Consider the following 14,225-nt stretch of genomic DNA (forward strand, 5'->3'; position numbering starts at 1 on the left):
TTGACTGATGAGTTTGAATATCCCTCTGGTATCTTGTGTTTCTCTTGTACATACGTATTTTAAAAGACAAACAGACAGATAATAGTGCAGAAGACACGTATAAGAAACGTACATAACCAATGCATTTAAAATCAACAAAGATATTTATTGACATACACTTATTTTTAGAAAGACATGAAAATAAACAATACAATTAATTATTCGTACTTGGTAAATTTTTGTCATTTGATATATCAGAATAGGATTAACAACAGGTCAGATATTATGAAAGATCCAAGCAAGAAATAAAGACAACATACTCAGTAGTATACCAGTGTTCAAAAGTCATAAATCGATTTGGAAAAAAAATCCTGGTTACAAGCCAAAATCGAGGGAAATACATCAACTATAAGAGAAAAACAAAGGAACAACAGGAACACCGAAGTGAAATAAAAACAAACGCCAACAAACATGACAACAAAGCAAAAATAAACGACTTAAACTGAAGGATTTAAAACAAAAAATGGTCGTGAAGAACATAGATAAAAACAAATCAGGAAAATCCTCAAAATGTTATGAAAATATTGAAATGCCGATAAAACCCCAAATAAAGCCAACCGGACAAAGAACTAGTTCAACATTATTAGGTTAGTTGTTATGCATCTCTTCATATATCCTTAAAACAGAATTATCTATATTAAATAATTTTAATTTTTCATATATGATAACAGGTTTGTAAAATACATTATACGTATACATGTTTCTTTATCATCTCTTTTTTTTTTTTTCAAAAAATAATTTATTATATAATAGTATGTTGATTGATAACTAATAATTGATAAAAGTATAAAATTTGCGTAAATAATGTTTTGATTGATATCATTGTAATAAACAGAAACAGTATGTAAGAATGATATATACGAATTATGGAAAATTGCTCACTGGAGTACGTCAACAAGTTTGTTTTACTTTTTAAATTCGGTCCGTCCACATTCTGCATACACTATGAAAAACTACAAGAATTCGTTCCATTACCAATCAAATAGTTGTCCATTAATATACATGATTTTTGTTTTGCTCCAGGAAAAACAATATAAATATATATAAAAGTTGAAATGTAAACAAAATACAAGTTAAAGATTTAGAGCCAAATTCTGTGTATTGGTACATTTAGATAATATCTTTAGTCTTTCTGTCCTCTTTCATAAGACAACATGCTGAGATAAATCCAATTATCTGTAAAAAAAAAAAAAAGAATGAACATTTAGTATTATTACGTAAAACATAAAATAATAACAGGAAATATTTAGACAATATACGTATAGTGTCTTGAAATATGAAATTTATTTGTATGAGTCTTAGAAACGGGAAAATGCGAGGTTCTACCGAGCATTTTCCCGTTTCGTGCCGAATACAAATAAATTTCATATTTCAAGATACTATACGTATATTGTTTTTATACTGAAATCGATAAAAAAATACTTAAATAATAAAAATATGAAACAAATATTATTAAAAAAAGTGTTTGGAATTTCCCCCTTGGGGGTACCATTTTGGGGTATTTCCATAAACTTTTGGTAATCTAGGCGGTAAGCATTGAAATAGAAAGAGAAAATGAATTTAATTAATAACATTTGATAAACATGGTATATAAATTACCAATTTGAAGACATAACAGGTTTAAATTCATAAAAGTTTGACCATTGTTACTACACGTTGTCATGGTTGTGACGTGACGTTGTAAGTAGGCGGGGCTTATAGGTGAGTTAAGGTCATTGACGTATAAAGCTAACATTTATACGTATAGCTTTATCTGTATAGTAAAATAGCTGATTGCAGTATAAAAATGTATTTTACATTACATTCTAATAAGATGTTCTTCTCTCGCTTTGAAAACAAAGCCATGCTCTTATTCCAATAAAAACGGGCTGCGCGTGATTGGCGTCACATTTTCAATTGTAACGACAGCTGTGTTTTTAACAACGCCGCAAATCAAAATGCACATTTGTGTTGGTGTTGCTCACTAGGAAATTAAATAAAATCATTTTAAAAGTAAGTTTACATGTAATTGTTCATTTGTTTATCGGGAAACGGTTGCTTAACAAAGCGTTTTGGCTTTATCAATTCAAAATGGATGCCTTTTACAGTCCGCTTAGACATACAAAAGTTCAAACTTTTCCTTTTAGAATCGAAATGATTCTATCATACCATACTCTGTGCTTATTTTAACATGGATAGGCATTATATTTGTCAACATTTTATGCCTCGCTAACACTCTGCATAAAGATATTGACAAATGTAATGCCTACCAATGTTAATATAAGCATATAGCATGGCAGTATAGAATTATTTCTTAAACAAACTATACGAAAACAAACTACACATGGTCTAATTTGCAAGTCCTAAGTCTGGAGTCTGGAGTCTGTAAATCAGTGTTGAACCACAATCTTATAACCAATGGATAGACCTGATATCTTCTGTTTTTAATAAATACAATTTTAATATGCTTCCAATTCCAAATTTGTCTTTTCGGTTTATAACTTATCTCATTCATGCCTACAAAACGTTTATCAAACACTTACCTGTAAACCACCCATACCTGCTGCAATACCAACCATTATGTTGAAATATTTACTGAATTCTTCTTTCAGGGCTTCATAACATCCCTAAAATGATAAATCTGTGCATTAATGTAATGTTTTTGATATATACTTATTAGACATATAAATGTAGGAAAAAGGATAAGCGCAAGTTCATATAAGTTAAATCCCGCTCTACTATTAACTAGTAATTTTAAAACGTACTTTCAATATTTTCTGTATCGAGATAATGCAGAAAGAAAACATTTCATGGTGATCTATAATTAAGAGACACAGGTTAGTAAAGATAAAAGAGAACATTGATTATCGGGAGTTATTGGCGGAGAATTTACATGTTTTGATAGGTATGCACTGATCAATGCCATCGAATGACAATATTGAAACAGTTTTAGTAAGGTGCTTGTTTCACAAAATTAGATTAATGTAATTTTAGTTTTGAAAGATCCATAAAGTGTTTCGCGATTCAGACACACAAATGAACAAAAAAACTTAATTCCTCTCTAGGGAACATAGTCCTCGTTATCATGGGAAATTATCACCATTACATAGAAACATTGTCTTCATTATTTATGTTGGATTAACACTTTGATTTACCAAAGTTAGTACCACATCTTTTAACTATGAAGATTATAATTGAATTGTAATTAAAGGTTATTATAAATATAGAACAGCGGTATACTACTGTTGACTATATTTAACCATATGGACTGTCCATGGGATGAAACTTACTGTAGTATGCGCTCCAGTTTGAGTAACTGGACATGTGTTGTTCACCATAGAATTTATGAAGGTTGTCATTTCATCAGGGAAAGCATCTTTATTGTTAAACTGACAACATGTCAGAGGTATAGTTGCATTTGCTGTGATGTAAACACCGCTGGAATTATACGCATATGTTGTATTCCATGTGGTTATAGAAGCATATTCAGTTCGATTGACCACTCCACAACAATCAAGCTGAATTAATTAGAAATTCATATTAAGGAAGTTACAGCAATTCAAATTAAACATTCAACATGCTAATTTGTTAAATTCGTAAAGTATTGCAAAAATAAAGGGTTTTTTTTTGTACCAAATATAATAATTTTTATCAAAATGAAAATTTTGAAACGATGCATTTTGTTTTACCATGTCGAGGTGGTCGAGTAAGTTTTTTTGAAGTTTGTATAAAATTATATTGAAAAACTCTTGGCAGCAATCTTCCAGATACTAATAAATCATAAATATTTTCAAAGCATTCCGGAGCCTTTGAATATATAGTTTAATACATATTTTAAGTTGACATATAAAAACTACTTCTCTATAATCATCCTGAAAATAAAATACAACGGAATAACAGAGAGCCCGGACGAGCCATTCATATGTCATTATCGGTTGATATTACAAATTCCTACTTACCAGTATTTGTGCAAGGTCAAATGCTAAGCTGACAGCATTAGAAGTAGCATATGGACCAATATAGTTGTCATTCAACATGGTTTGTAAATTATCTTTTGCGTATGTCTCCATCTGTCAGATAGATTTAGGCATTATCGTAATAAGTATCAATCATTCAAACTACTAGTATGGTAATCAATCGTTAAATGTACCAGCAGTATGCTTTCAGTATTCAAAGTTTGTACCATCATAATTATCTTTCTTTTATTATGTTTTACTTTTGGTATATATTACACGTTGAAATGTCAATGACATGTTCAGAAATGTTCAGAAGTGAACGCCATGTATCAAAGACAACCGCTTTGATATGTTCATAATTGTAAATTAAACTGTTAACAATTAAAATTTGTATTTTTGAAAAACTAAGGCTTTTCTACCTCAGGAATAGATTACCTAATGCTTAGTTCGTTTCTGTATTTGTTACATTTTAATGTTGTGTCGTCATTCTCCTCTAATATTTAATGCGCTTCCCTCGGTTTTGGTTTGTGACCCGGATTTGTGTTTTTCTATCGATTTATGAGTTTTGAACATCGGTATACTACTGTTGCCTTTGTTTACCTTAGCTGTATTTGGCAAAACTTTTAGGAATTTTTTATCCTCAACGCTCTTCAACTTCGTCCTCTATTTGGCCTTTAAAACATTTTTTTATTCGCGCGTCACTGATGAGTCTTTTGTAGACGAAACGCGCGTCTGGCGTAAATATAAAATTTTAATCCTGGTATCTATGATGAGTTTATTTGCAAATTGATAGAGATGTTAGTTAGTGTTAATTCACAACTCAGCAATTATGGCTGCCCGAATAACACCGATCCATTACCAAATACTTAAATCTATTTCTCGATTTGCACTATCAAACAGTCATAATTAAGTCTCATCAAACGAAGTTTGTTTACTTTTTGCATCTTAATCTGTTCGTGAAAGATAACAGACAGTCAAGTTATATGTACCTAAGTTTCTACAGTATGAAAGGCAAAACTTTGTATTTTTGACACGTTCATATCATGGTATGACCAGACATAACATATGTAAAAGTACCTTATTCATGAAAACTGCCGCCAGTATTGCAGCCGCCACTTCCAAAACAATCATCAATCCTACTATAATTACGTACTGAAATTTAAAACAATATGAAAACTGCCAATAAAATCAAAACGTCATTTAGAGGCAACCATTTCAATTTAATAGTAGAAATTATTGTGTTTTTGTCTTGTCTGATAACGATTTCTATTTTCATTTTCTCAAATAGATTTGATAGCCTGAGTATGAAGAACATTACTTTGCGTTAAAGGTACAAAGTTAGAAAATGTTGAACGGAGGAATTTCCTTAAAGCGAAAGGTTATCAGTTCATGTGCCACTACGAGTTGGTTGACTGTATATGTTCCAGCTGCCGTAATCACAACCCTGTCCTCTTCGAATGTGACCTTCCAAATTAGATTTATGAACGGGCTTGAACTAACATGAGCAAGACGAAAGGTGCCACATGCCGAACAGGATCTGCCTATACTTCTGGAACACAAGCGCTCACCCTTTATTTTTGGTGCCATTGGGTTATGTTGTTCAGTCGTTATTTTTCTATGTTTTCTATGGTGTGTTTTGTTAACTGTTATTTGTCTAAAATTGATAGTTTTAGGGCTATTTTTGGTTAGTTTCCGACTTATTTTGAATATCCCTATGGTATCATTCGCCTCTCTCATATAGATATTGAGCGTCCAAATGACTTTACTACATTTATTACAAGTTTAGTAATTGAAAGCTATGTAACTCAGTCAATAATTGTAGAAATCTTCAGACAAATAAAGACAAAAACGTGACAGCTGAGGTTCGGTAAGTTTATTTCGTTATGTTTTATTCTTTACTTACTGTCCTTAGTAAACATTTGCTCTTCAGGCATGCGCCACAACATCCAACAAATGATATGCATAAAATGAATGAACCTATGGCAATTAAGACATGGGCGGCCCTTTCTATCAAAGATGGTGCATCAATAGTGTCTACAGCTCCATCAGTTGCGCTACGAGCCAATATCAGAATATCATTTTTTGCCACAAGGACATATATTCCGCCACCCAAACACGCACCACCGAATAACTGAAATATATATAACGATATATGATATATGACTTGATATATCACTTGATGATTCAAAAGTTAAAACAAAAAAGGGGGGATTTGGATAAAACTTGATGTTTATCAGCATTTTACAATTCCTATACATTTCGAACGCCATCTTACTATAACGAATGTCGTTGTTAAATGTGATGTGTGCTTCTTTGTTGAATATTTGTTTATTTTGAGATTGTGACACAGTGATGACTGCTGTACCCATATTTTCACAATTTTACATATTATGTCTATTTGTTCACGCATCGTTGTAAATATAATGGAATTTGATCGGCTGTCATACAAGTGAGAGATTTGGCACTATAAAACCAGGTTCAATCCACCATTTTCGACAGTTGAGGATGCCTGTACTAAGTCAGGGAAAATAATTATGTTTTATTAGCATGAAGTTTAAGAGTGGATGAGAAGAATACTATGTCAGCCTTTGTGTTTGTTTATCTCCTTTAGAGAGTCTCTTTTTTCTGTAGGGAAAGTGAAAATGGATAACAATGGAATACATTTGAAATTTTTTTTTCAGATTCATCATAAAATTCAAAATAGAAAACGGGTTCAACCTTTTGTGTCACTTTCAAGATGTTTGAATCTGAACATACGGAGTTTGATATAGCCTCATCGGAAAATTTGGCAAAGTAATAATTCTGTCATATTTCCTTTCCATATTGTTATCTTAGATATTAACAATTTTATGAGGAATTATTATAAAGAAATTGGTAAAGGAGATGTTATGTTCTAGTATACGTCAATGAACAGCAAGCTTCTTTAGAATACAAATCAGATGTGTTTTGTTTAGATCAATGCCATATTGCTACATTGATTGTGTTTTTTGTGTTATTTCTATCATAAAGCTTTTAAAAGTGTTGTAAAGTTTGATTTTTTTTTTTTAAATATCACTTTAACAATTGAAAAATCTAAAACGTCCTTACAATTCTTAAACTTCTAAAAATATTAAGCCTTTCATGTTACTGATTGTTGCAAGTTTGATTTTACCTAAGGTATAAACTTTCCTTATTTCATACAACAGTTTAACATTATATGTAATTAAATAAAACACTTTGCTTACCAAGAAAAGTATTCCAAATGTGATCAGAAAACATTTTGACAATCCGTCACAACATCCCATATTTTTCCTCTTCGGAAATATTTTTTAAAAATCGTGTATGTCCAGTGTAATACAAATGTAATCTGCCAATCAGTTCGTGACTCTTATTCTTTATATATGCACATTAGAATAAAACTCGAAGGTAAAATGAAGTTAAATGGAAAGAATTTAAACTTACAACATTGTTATTTCAATACAAATCGTAATTATGTCTTTCTTCACGTTGTATGTTATTTCCATAATTACCTAAAGTTAACAACTTTTAAACTTTACAATAATTATTTTCAATTCTATATGACTGAAAAAATAGTTAAAACATAATTGTTTGTAAATTCAGTAACAGGCAAAGAGTATTCCAAACAGTAAAATATATTTTTATAAGCTATACATATGTATTTTTTTTTTTTAAACTTTTACCATAATTACTGTTATCCATTTTTCTTACACATTAGTTGGAAAATAATATGCCCCCAAAAAACTAGTATCAGCAAAACACATGTAAAGCTTATGATGAACACAATTAAAAGAGGGTGTTGCGTCTTCTACGAGGCAAGTTAGAAAGAAAGCATACATAGCTTAATCCAAGGAATATCAAACCTCTGTCATACTGTTTACTCTAATGATGCAAATATTAAATGCTTCATAACCAATATTTTTAGCTTATTAGTTCAATGCGCTTCTGACTTAGCTCATCAATTTTAAATTCTATATAAGCACATCCTTAAATTTATTGACGTTCACATACTTCGACTTTAACCAATATAAACGATCATTTCAAGAGATATCGTAATTCAAAACAATTTCAAGTATAAGATATATATATCGTTTGGGGTTTCTTTTAAATGAAATGAAACTATCATCATGATAAAAAATATAAAAAAATAGTGTCAGTAATGAAATTAATATAGGATATCTGAAAAAAAAATGACATTAGTTAAAAGAAAAGACAATGCAAATTCTATTGAAATCCAATGGTTTGCAGGTCGTTGGTCACTGTAACAGTTGTAAACCGTGCATAAGGACGAAGAAAAAACGGAGGAAGGAATATACATATGGGTCTCTGTGTGTAACTCATATCAAACTGAAAAACGCCATTATGTATAGTTCTCTATTTTCAAATGGATGTACTTTTCACTTATTATTGATAGGGATTTAAAATCTTTTGAATTTCATGATATCTTATAGATGTTTATCAATAGAAGTTTTCACCCGTTTCAAAAACACATTTAATCATTGTACAGATAGAATATTCTTATAATCGATTTAAACTCGTTTTTTAACCTTTGAGGGAGAAACATTTGATAATACCAGTTTATATTATTTTTTTACATTGATTGCAATGACTACGAGGAAAAATTTAGGGTAAGACTTTTTCTGTATGAACTTCTATTTTAATTGCTTCTGATCTTATTTATTTAAGTTTATTGTATAACTCCCATTAGCAAAGTGGATGGCCTAGTGATCATTGTGTCTTTTCGGACGTCTGTTTTTATTTTTCTTCTCTTACTCTCCCCACCCCATACTTTCTACCTGTTACTCATATGACACAACTGACTGCAATTGACTCAAAATCTTCAATTTTTATTATGCACCATCTGGTTGTTATTAAGTTTAACTTTGAGGTTAGGAGTTTTCCGTAGTTAATTCAGAGTAAATACGCAGTGTACATGATGTATGAATGACTACAACAAATGCAGCAAACATACGTAATACAAATTAACTAATTTTAGATCACAGCTGAAAAATGTACACCCCTGCCTCCAATTTTGTAAAGATTTGCCTACGAAAATGTTTTTATTGCAAACTACGTTGTACTGCATTGTGGCATCGTGTAAGGTTTGTTCCCGATTGTCCAAATTTGTGAAATTTTGAATATTGATTGTCCCACATTTTTTCATGTTAAATGTTTTTAAATAAACGGTGTAACTGTGGTTTGTTTTGCAATATCATTGGTTTCATAAGTTGAAATCATCCAATTGTAGTAACCACAATCTAATCATGTATTCTTCGAAAGTGACCTGATGAATAAGAATTACCACCAGATTTTTACTTACAAGAACCTGAAATCAGTTTTCTTGGGGGTTCGTTTTGCTTAGTCTTTAATTTTCTGTGTTATGTATTGTGTACTGTTATTTGTGTTTTCGTCATGTTTCGTTTTTTTTGCCATAGGATTGCCAGTTTGTTTTCTACTTATGAATTTGTGTCTTTTGCTGTTTCTTTTATGAATCAGTTATTTGTTTTTATAGTGATTAAGATTATATTAAAGTGTTGACTTCTGTACCCCAATTTTTGACGTTTTTACCTATTATGTTTGTTTGTTTTGCTCACACATTGTTGTCAATATAATGGAATTCTATGAGACTGTTATACAAGTGAGAGGTTTAGCTAGCTTTAAAACCATATTTAATCTACCTTTTTCTAAATAAGGAAATGTCTGTACCAAGTCAGAAATATGACAGTTGTTTTCCATTCGGTAGATGTGTTTCAGCTTTTGATTTTGCCATTTTATAAAGGACTTGCCGTTTTAAATTTCCCTTGGCGTTCGGTATTTTCGTTATTCTACTTTTGAATATCCCTATAGTATATTTTGCCTCTCTCGTAATCAATATCATAAAACAGAATAAAATATGTTAATGCCAAAATATTTCCTCTTTTTTTTTTTTTTTTTTTTTTTACATCAAATTGACTTATTAGCTGTAAATATCTGATACACAAATATATTACAATTAAAAATAATCCGATTGTCTAAAATTTAAACTTCCCAATAGATACACAAAGACATACTCCAGATTGTCCTTCGTAATTTCTTTATTTCTTGCCTGTAATTTCATAAAGTAAGACATAGTAAATATAAGAACAAGGAGATGTTGTATCATTGCCAATGAAGCCAATTTCTACCAGAGTCAAAATGGGATGAAAGTAAATTAGTCTTGGTTACAGTTCAACCTGCAATTAACAAAACGCCAGCATAAAGTAAGATATACAAACGGTCCCGACAAAACAACAATATGATGATTATTTCATTGAAATGCAGACAGTAAAATTAAACCATTAGTCTATTTTATCTAAAGATTTATATTTTTCTTTTTTTAGGACTCTCTACAGTTTTAAAACGACAGTTTTATTCACACTATTAACCGTTTTTCACTTCGTAGATCTTAAAGATTATGCCTCTTGTGATTTCAACAACCTTTGTCATGGATGCAAAATTAGCCCTTTATTTATTTTGGACTGTTCAAAGAGAAACATATCAACTATTCCCATTTTCCCACTTGGAGTACATGTCGTAAACCTCAAATTTAATGAAATTGAAATAATCAGAAATGGAACTTTCAAAATGTTACAAAATCTTACCGAGTTGGACCTTTCCTTTAATCAGTTGGTCGAGTTAGAAAGCGATGCTTTTGTTGGATTACATAGATTACAGAAACTCAATCTGCAAAATAATACACTCAGATACAGTTTCCTATCCATCCCAGAATCAGTGTTTATGCCCTTGATATCATTAGAGTACTTAAATATAAAGTTTAATCACAAACCTGCAGAAGACAACTTACTTGAAAGTGATATATTTGACCTATACGCACCGACACTGGAAACGCTTGAAATTGACGTGTTCGTTCCTGTTAATTCACTAGACTCCGGTATTTTCACATCAAATATCACAAGTTTGAAAACACTTATTACTGGAATTTGTGTGATAACTGAACTTCGAGAAGCAACGTTTGATAATTTTGAAAAATTAGAGTATATCGATTTATCATCTTGTCCAATAGAAAGATACCAAAGTAATACACTGCAGTATAGGAATATCAAATATTTGGATTTATCGAACACGCAATTTTTGTCTGACGATATTAGCTTTTTTGCCTTTATGAACGACATTAAGACATGTTTTGTTGATACACTCGTTTTGTCAAACACTGTAACGGATTATGATGAGGTCTTCCATCATTTCATTTCAACTCTTTTTAAGTATTTGTCCAATACACAAATACGAGAATTGCGTTTGAGCTATAATTTTTTAATGAAAATAGAATGGCGAACCGATGAAATTTCTAGTGACATGGCGAAAATAGATTTGTCACATACAAAGACAGAACAGCATGCATACAATCATGATATTCCGAGTACTCTTCAAATTTTAGATCTTTCACATAACTCTCTCATCCGATTTGCTTATCCAATGGAAAATGTTGTGTGCTTAAATTTAAGCCATAATATTCTTTCAGAAATTGAATATGACGTGTATGTGAACAATGTCGGGACTGGTGTGAAAGAATTAGATCTATCGTACAATCTTATAACTAGTTTGGCACAATTTACCTTCCATCAATACTCATCATTAGAAAAATTGATTCTTAGCAATAACGAATTTAATGAGATCACATTTGACTTTGAACATCTTACAGATTTAAAATTGTTAGATTTATCCAATAACAGAATAAAATCATTTAGTCATAAAAACATGGAGATTTTGTCAGAATTGATGGAAAACAAAAACTTTTCTTTAAATTTGGAAAATAACAACCTTCAATGTACCTGTGATACAATTATTTTTCTTAGTTGGATGCAACAAAACCTCCTCCATTTCGTGAACAACAATTTATATAAATGTCAATTCAAAGATGGTAGTGTTGTGGTTCTTAATGACCTAAATACAATTATAACACTACTAGAAAGACAATGTCTATCTTTAACGGGCGTCATCGTTTGCACATCTCTGGGTATCTTAATTACGTGTATCATCATTGCAATAAAACTGGTTTATCGAAATCGTTGGATAGTACTTTATTACTATTATCTCAAGAAAAGTAAAACTCTTAACACTTCGGAATCGACAGAGTTAGAAGAGGGCTTTGTATATGACGCATTCGTTGCTTATGCGGAAGAGGATATGAAGTTCGTTCATGAAGATTGCATTCAAAACTTGGAAACAGACAAGAATTTAAAACTTTGCATCCATCACCGAGACTTCATTCCTGGAGAAGAAATCACCGTCAACATAACTAACGCTATCCACAGAAGTAGAAAAACAATATGTATAATCACCAAATCTTTTCTGGAGTCATACTACTGCATGTTTGAGTTCAACATGGCTAAAACAGAGGGGATTTATTCTCGAAAGGGAGAGAATACGTTAATACTGGTGTTCTGTGAAGATATCTTACCACGTGACTTACCTCTTGTGTTGTTGGAGCTTGTTCAAAGGAGATCTTACATTCCATATCATGATGATCAAAGAGGAAATATTGAATTCTGGGGCAGAATAAAAGAGGCTATTTGTGGCAATGAGTTGGAGGTACGGATGCTGAACATTTCATCTGTGTAATATAACTCTTCTCAATTATATTCAGCCTTAACATATCCAATATAGAGTATATAAATCATGTATATGCAAAAAGTCTAAAAGATACGAGACTTATTATTTGTTACGCCAGACACTCTTTTCGTTTTCATAAGACTCACCAGCTAGTAGCGCATGAACCAAAACAGTTTCAAAACCAAATCATATTATTACAAAGAATCAATAACTGAAAATTCCGAAAAGTTGCGCCAAATGCGCCTAAAACAATTTATAATTGGGTGTAAAAAAACAAACTTTAAAAGTTAGAATGGAACCTAAATAAAATCTCTAAATTGATCGAACGTATAATAATTATCATTGTGTCAACGTAGAACATAGAAAATAATAAAATTGAGAATGGAAATTGGGAATGTGTCAAAGAGACAATAACCCGACCATAGAGCAGACAACAGCCGAAGGCCAACAATAGGTATTTAATGCAGCGAGTATGTTATAAATCATCATTCAGTACTCGCACTGACGCACTCGGGGACTGACAGTCCACCTACAGAGATAATTACACTTAGAAAAAGAGCTAGGATTATCTTTTAACTTTACGTTCCACTTGAAAGATTATCTCGTCTCAATAATTAATTCAAAGTTTGCCGACTATTTTGAATGCATCAATCGCGTCGAACTTGAAATGAAATATACAAAAGATACAGTTAAATCTGCATCATAATTGGTTGAGAACAAAACTTTAATATAATCGATATGATTATAGCGTTCCAATTGTTACCTTTTCATTTTTGTGTAACAGCATTCCAGCAGCGCAAGCAAATGGACGATAGATCTCCCAGTTAAAGCGATGTTTGATAATCCTGGTACCTTTGATAACTATTGATAAATAATATGTTTCAATTGTCGTACCCATAATCTCGTCCTCTTTTCCTTATACATGACACCCCTTAGTTTAGTACGATACATGAACAACATGGCGGGTGTCTCATGTGCAGTCATGTGCCACAGGATCTGTTCCAGGAGGACACCTTAGTTCACCCCGGTTTATGGTGGGTTCGTGTTGATCAATCTTTCGAAATTTTGTTTTTTGTAATGTTGTTTGTCTTTAAAAGTTTTCCGTTTATATCAGTTAGTCATCTTCGTGAGTTTGTATATGCCTTTGGTGTCTTCCGCCTTTCTTTCATAAATTTCATGCTTCAGAAAATCATTTGAATTACGGAAAAGACCTTGATTATTCATAGCTCGTATTATTTGCCCGAATATATTTTTACTTTTGCCTTGGATCCTGGCTCACTGATTGACGGTATGTAAACCAGAGATTGGGCCAGTTTCACAGGCTTGCTTGTACCTGTCTGAGTCCCATGGGTTATATCTGATTGTCAACGTTTCTACAATAAGAGGTCAAAAGTGTTTCACACCTCGAAAACAACGCAATATTTTACATAAAAATATTTAAACAAAACTGTCTTAACAAAATTTCTGACCGACTTGAATGAAAATTTATACATCAAATACAGAAATATCTGCGGTTTGATGCATAAGTTTTGAAATATACTTATTTGAAATTTACTTTTTACAAAATCACTGTTTAAATACAAATCTGATTTTTGCCACAAAAACATGTGCATATGTGTGTTCTGAAAAAAATGGATTATTCGTATTCAAATAATAATTTCTCAG

At 31.4% G+C, this 14,225-nt stretch overlaps 1 protein-coding gene and 1 long non-coding RNA gene across 2 annotated transcripts; one reads left to right on the top strand and one right to left on the bottom strand.

Annotated features, from left to right (window-relative positions):
* Nucleotides 1-708: 708 nt before the first annotated feature.
* On the bottom strand, nucleotides 709-7,343 carry LOC143062157 (CD63 antigen-like). Its single transcript, XM_076233957.1, has 7 exons — nucleotides 7,199-7,343; nucleotides 5,878-6,105; nucleotides 5,052-5,126; nucleotides 3,978-4,088; nucleotides 3,309-3,536; nucleotides 2,562-2,645; nucleotides 709-1,215 (listed from the first exon to the last, which is right to left on the bottom strand). Exons 1-7 carry the CDS (start codon nucleotides 7,256-7,258, stop codon nucleotides 1,150-1,152), a joined length of 852 nt encoding a protein of 283 aa, XP_076090072.1. The 5' UTR covers nucleotides 7,259-7,343; the 3' UTR covers nucleotides 709-1,149.
* A 1,157-nt stretch (nucleotides 7,344-8,500) lies between these two features.
* On the top strand, nucleotides 8,501-12,653 carry LOC143063097 (uncharacterized). Its single transcript, XR_012974938.1, has 2 exons — nucleotides 8,501-8,599; nucleotides 10,331-12,653. It is a non-coding gene; the product is annotated as an uncharacterized LOC143063097 (long non-coding RNA).
* The last annotated feature ends 1,572 nt before the right edge of the window (nucleotides 12,654-14,225 follow it).

Source organism: Mytilus galloprovincialis, chromosome 2 (genome assembly GCF_965363235.1).
Source record: "Mytilus galloprovincialis chromosome 2, xbMytGall1.hap1.1, whole genome shotgun sequence".
NCBI classification, from domain to species: domain Eukaryota; kingdom Metazoa; phylum Mollusca; class Bivalvia; order Mytilida; family Mytilidae; genus Mytilus; species Mytilus galloprovincialis.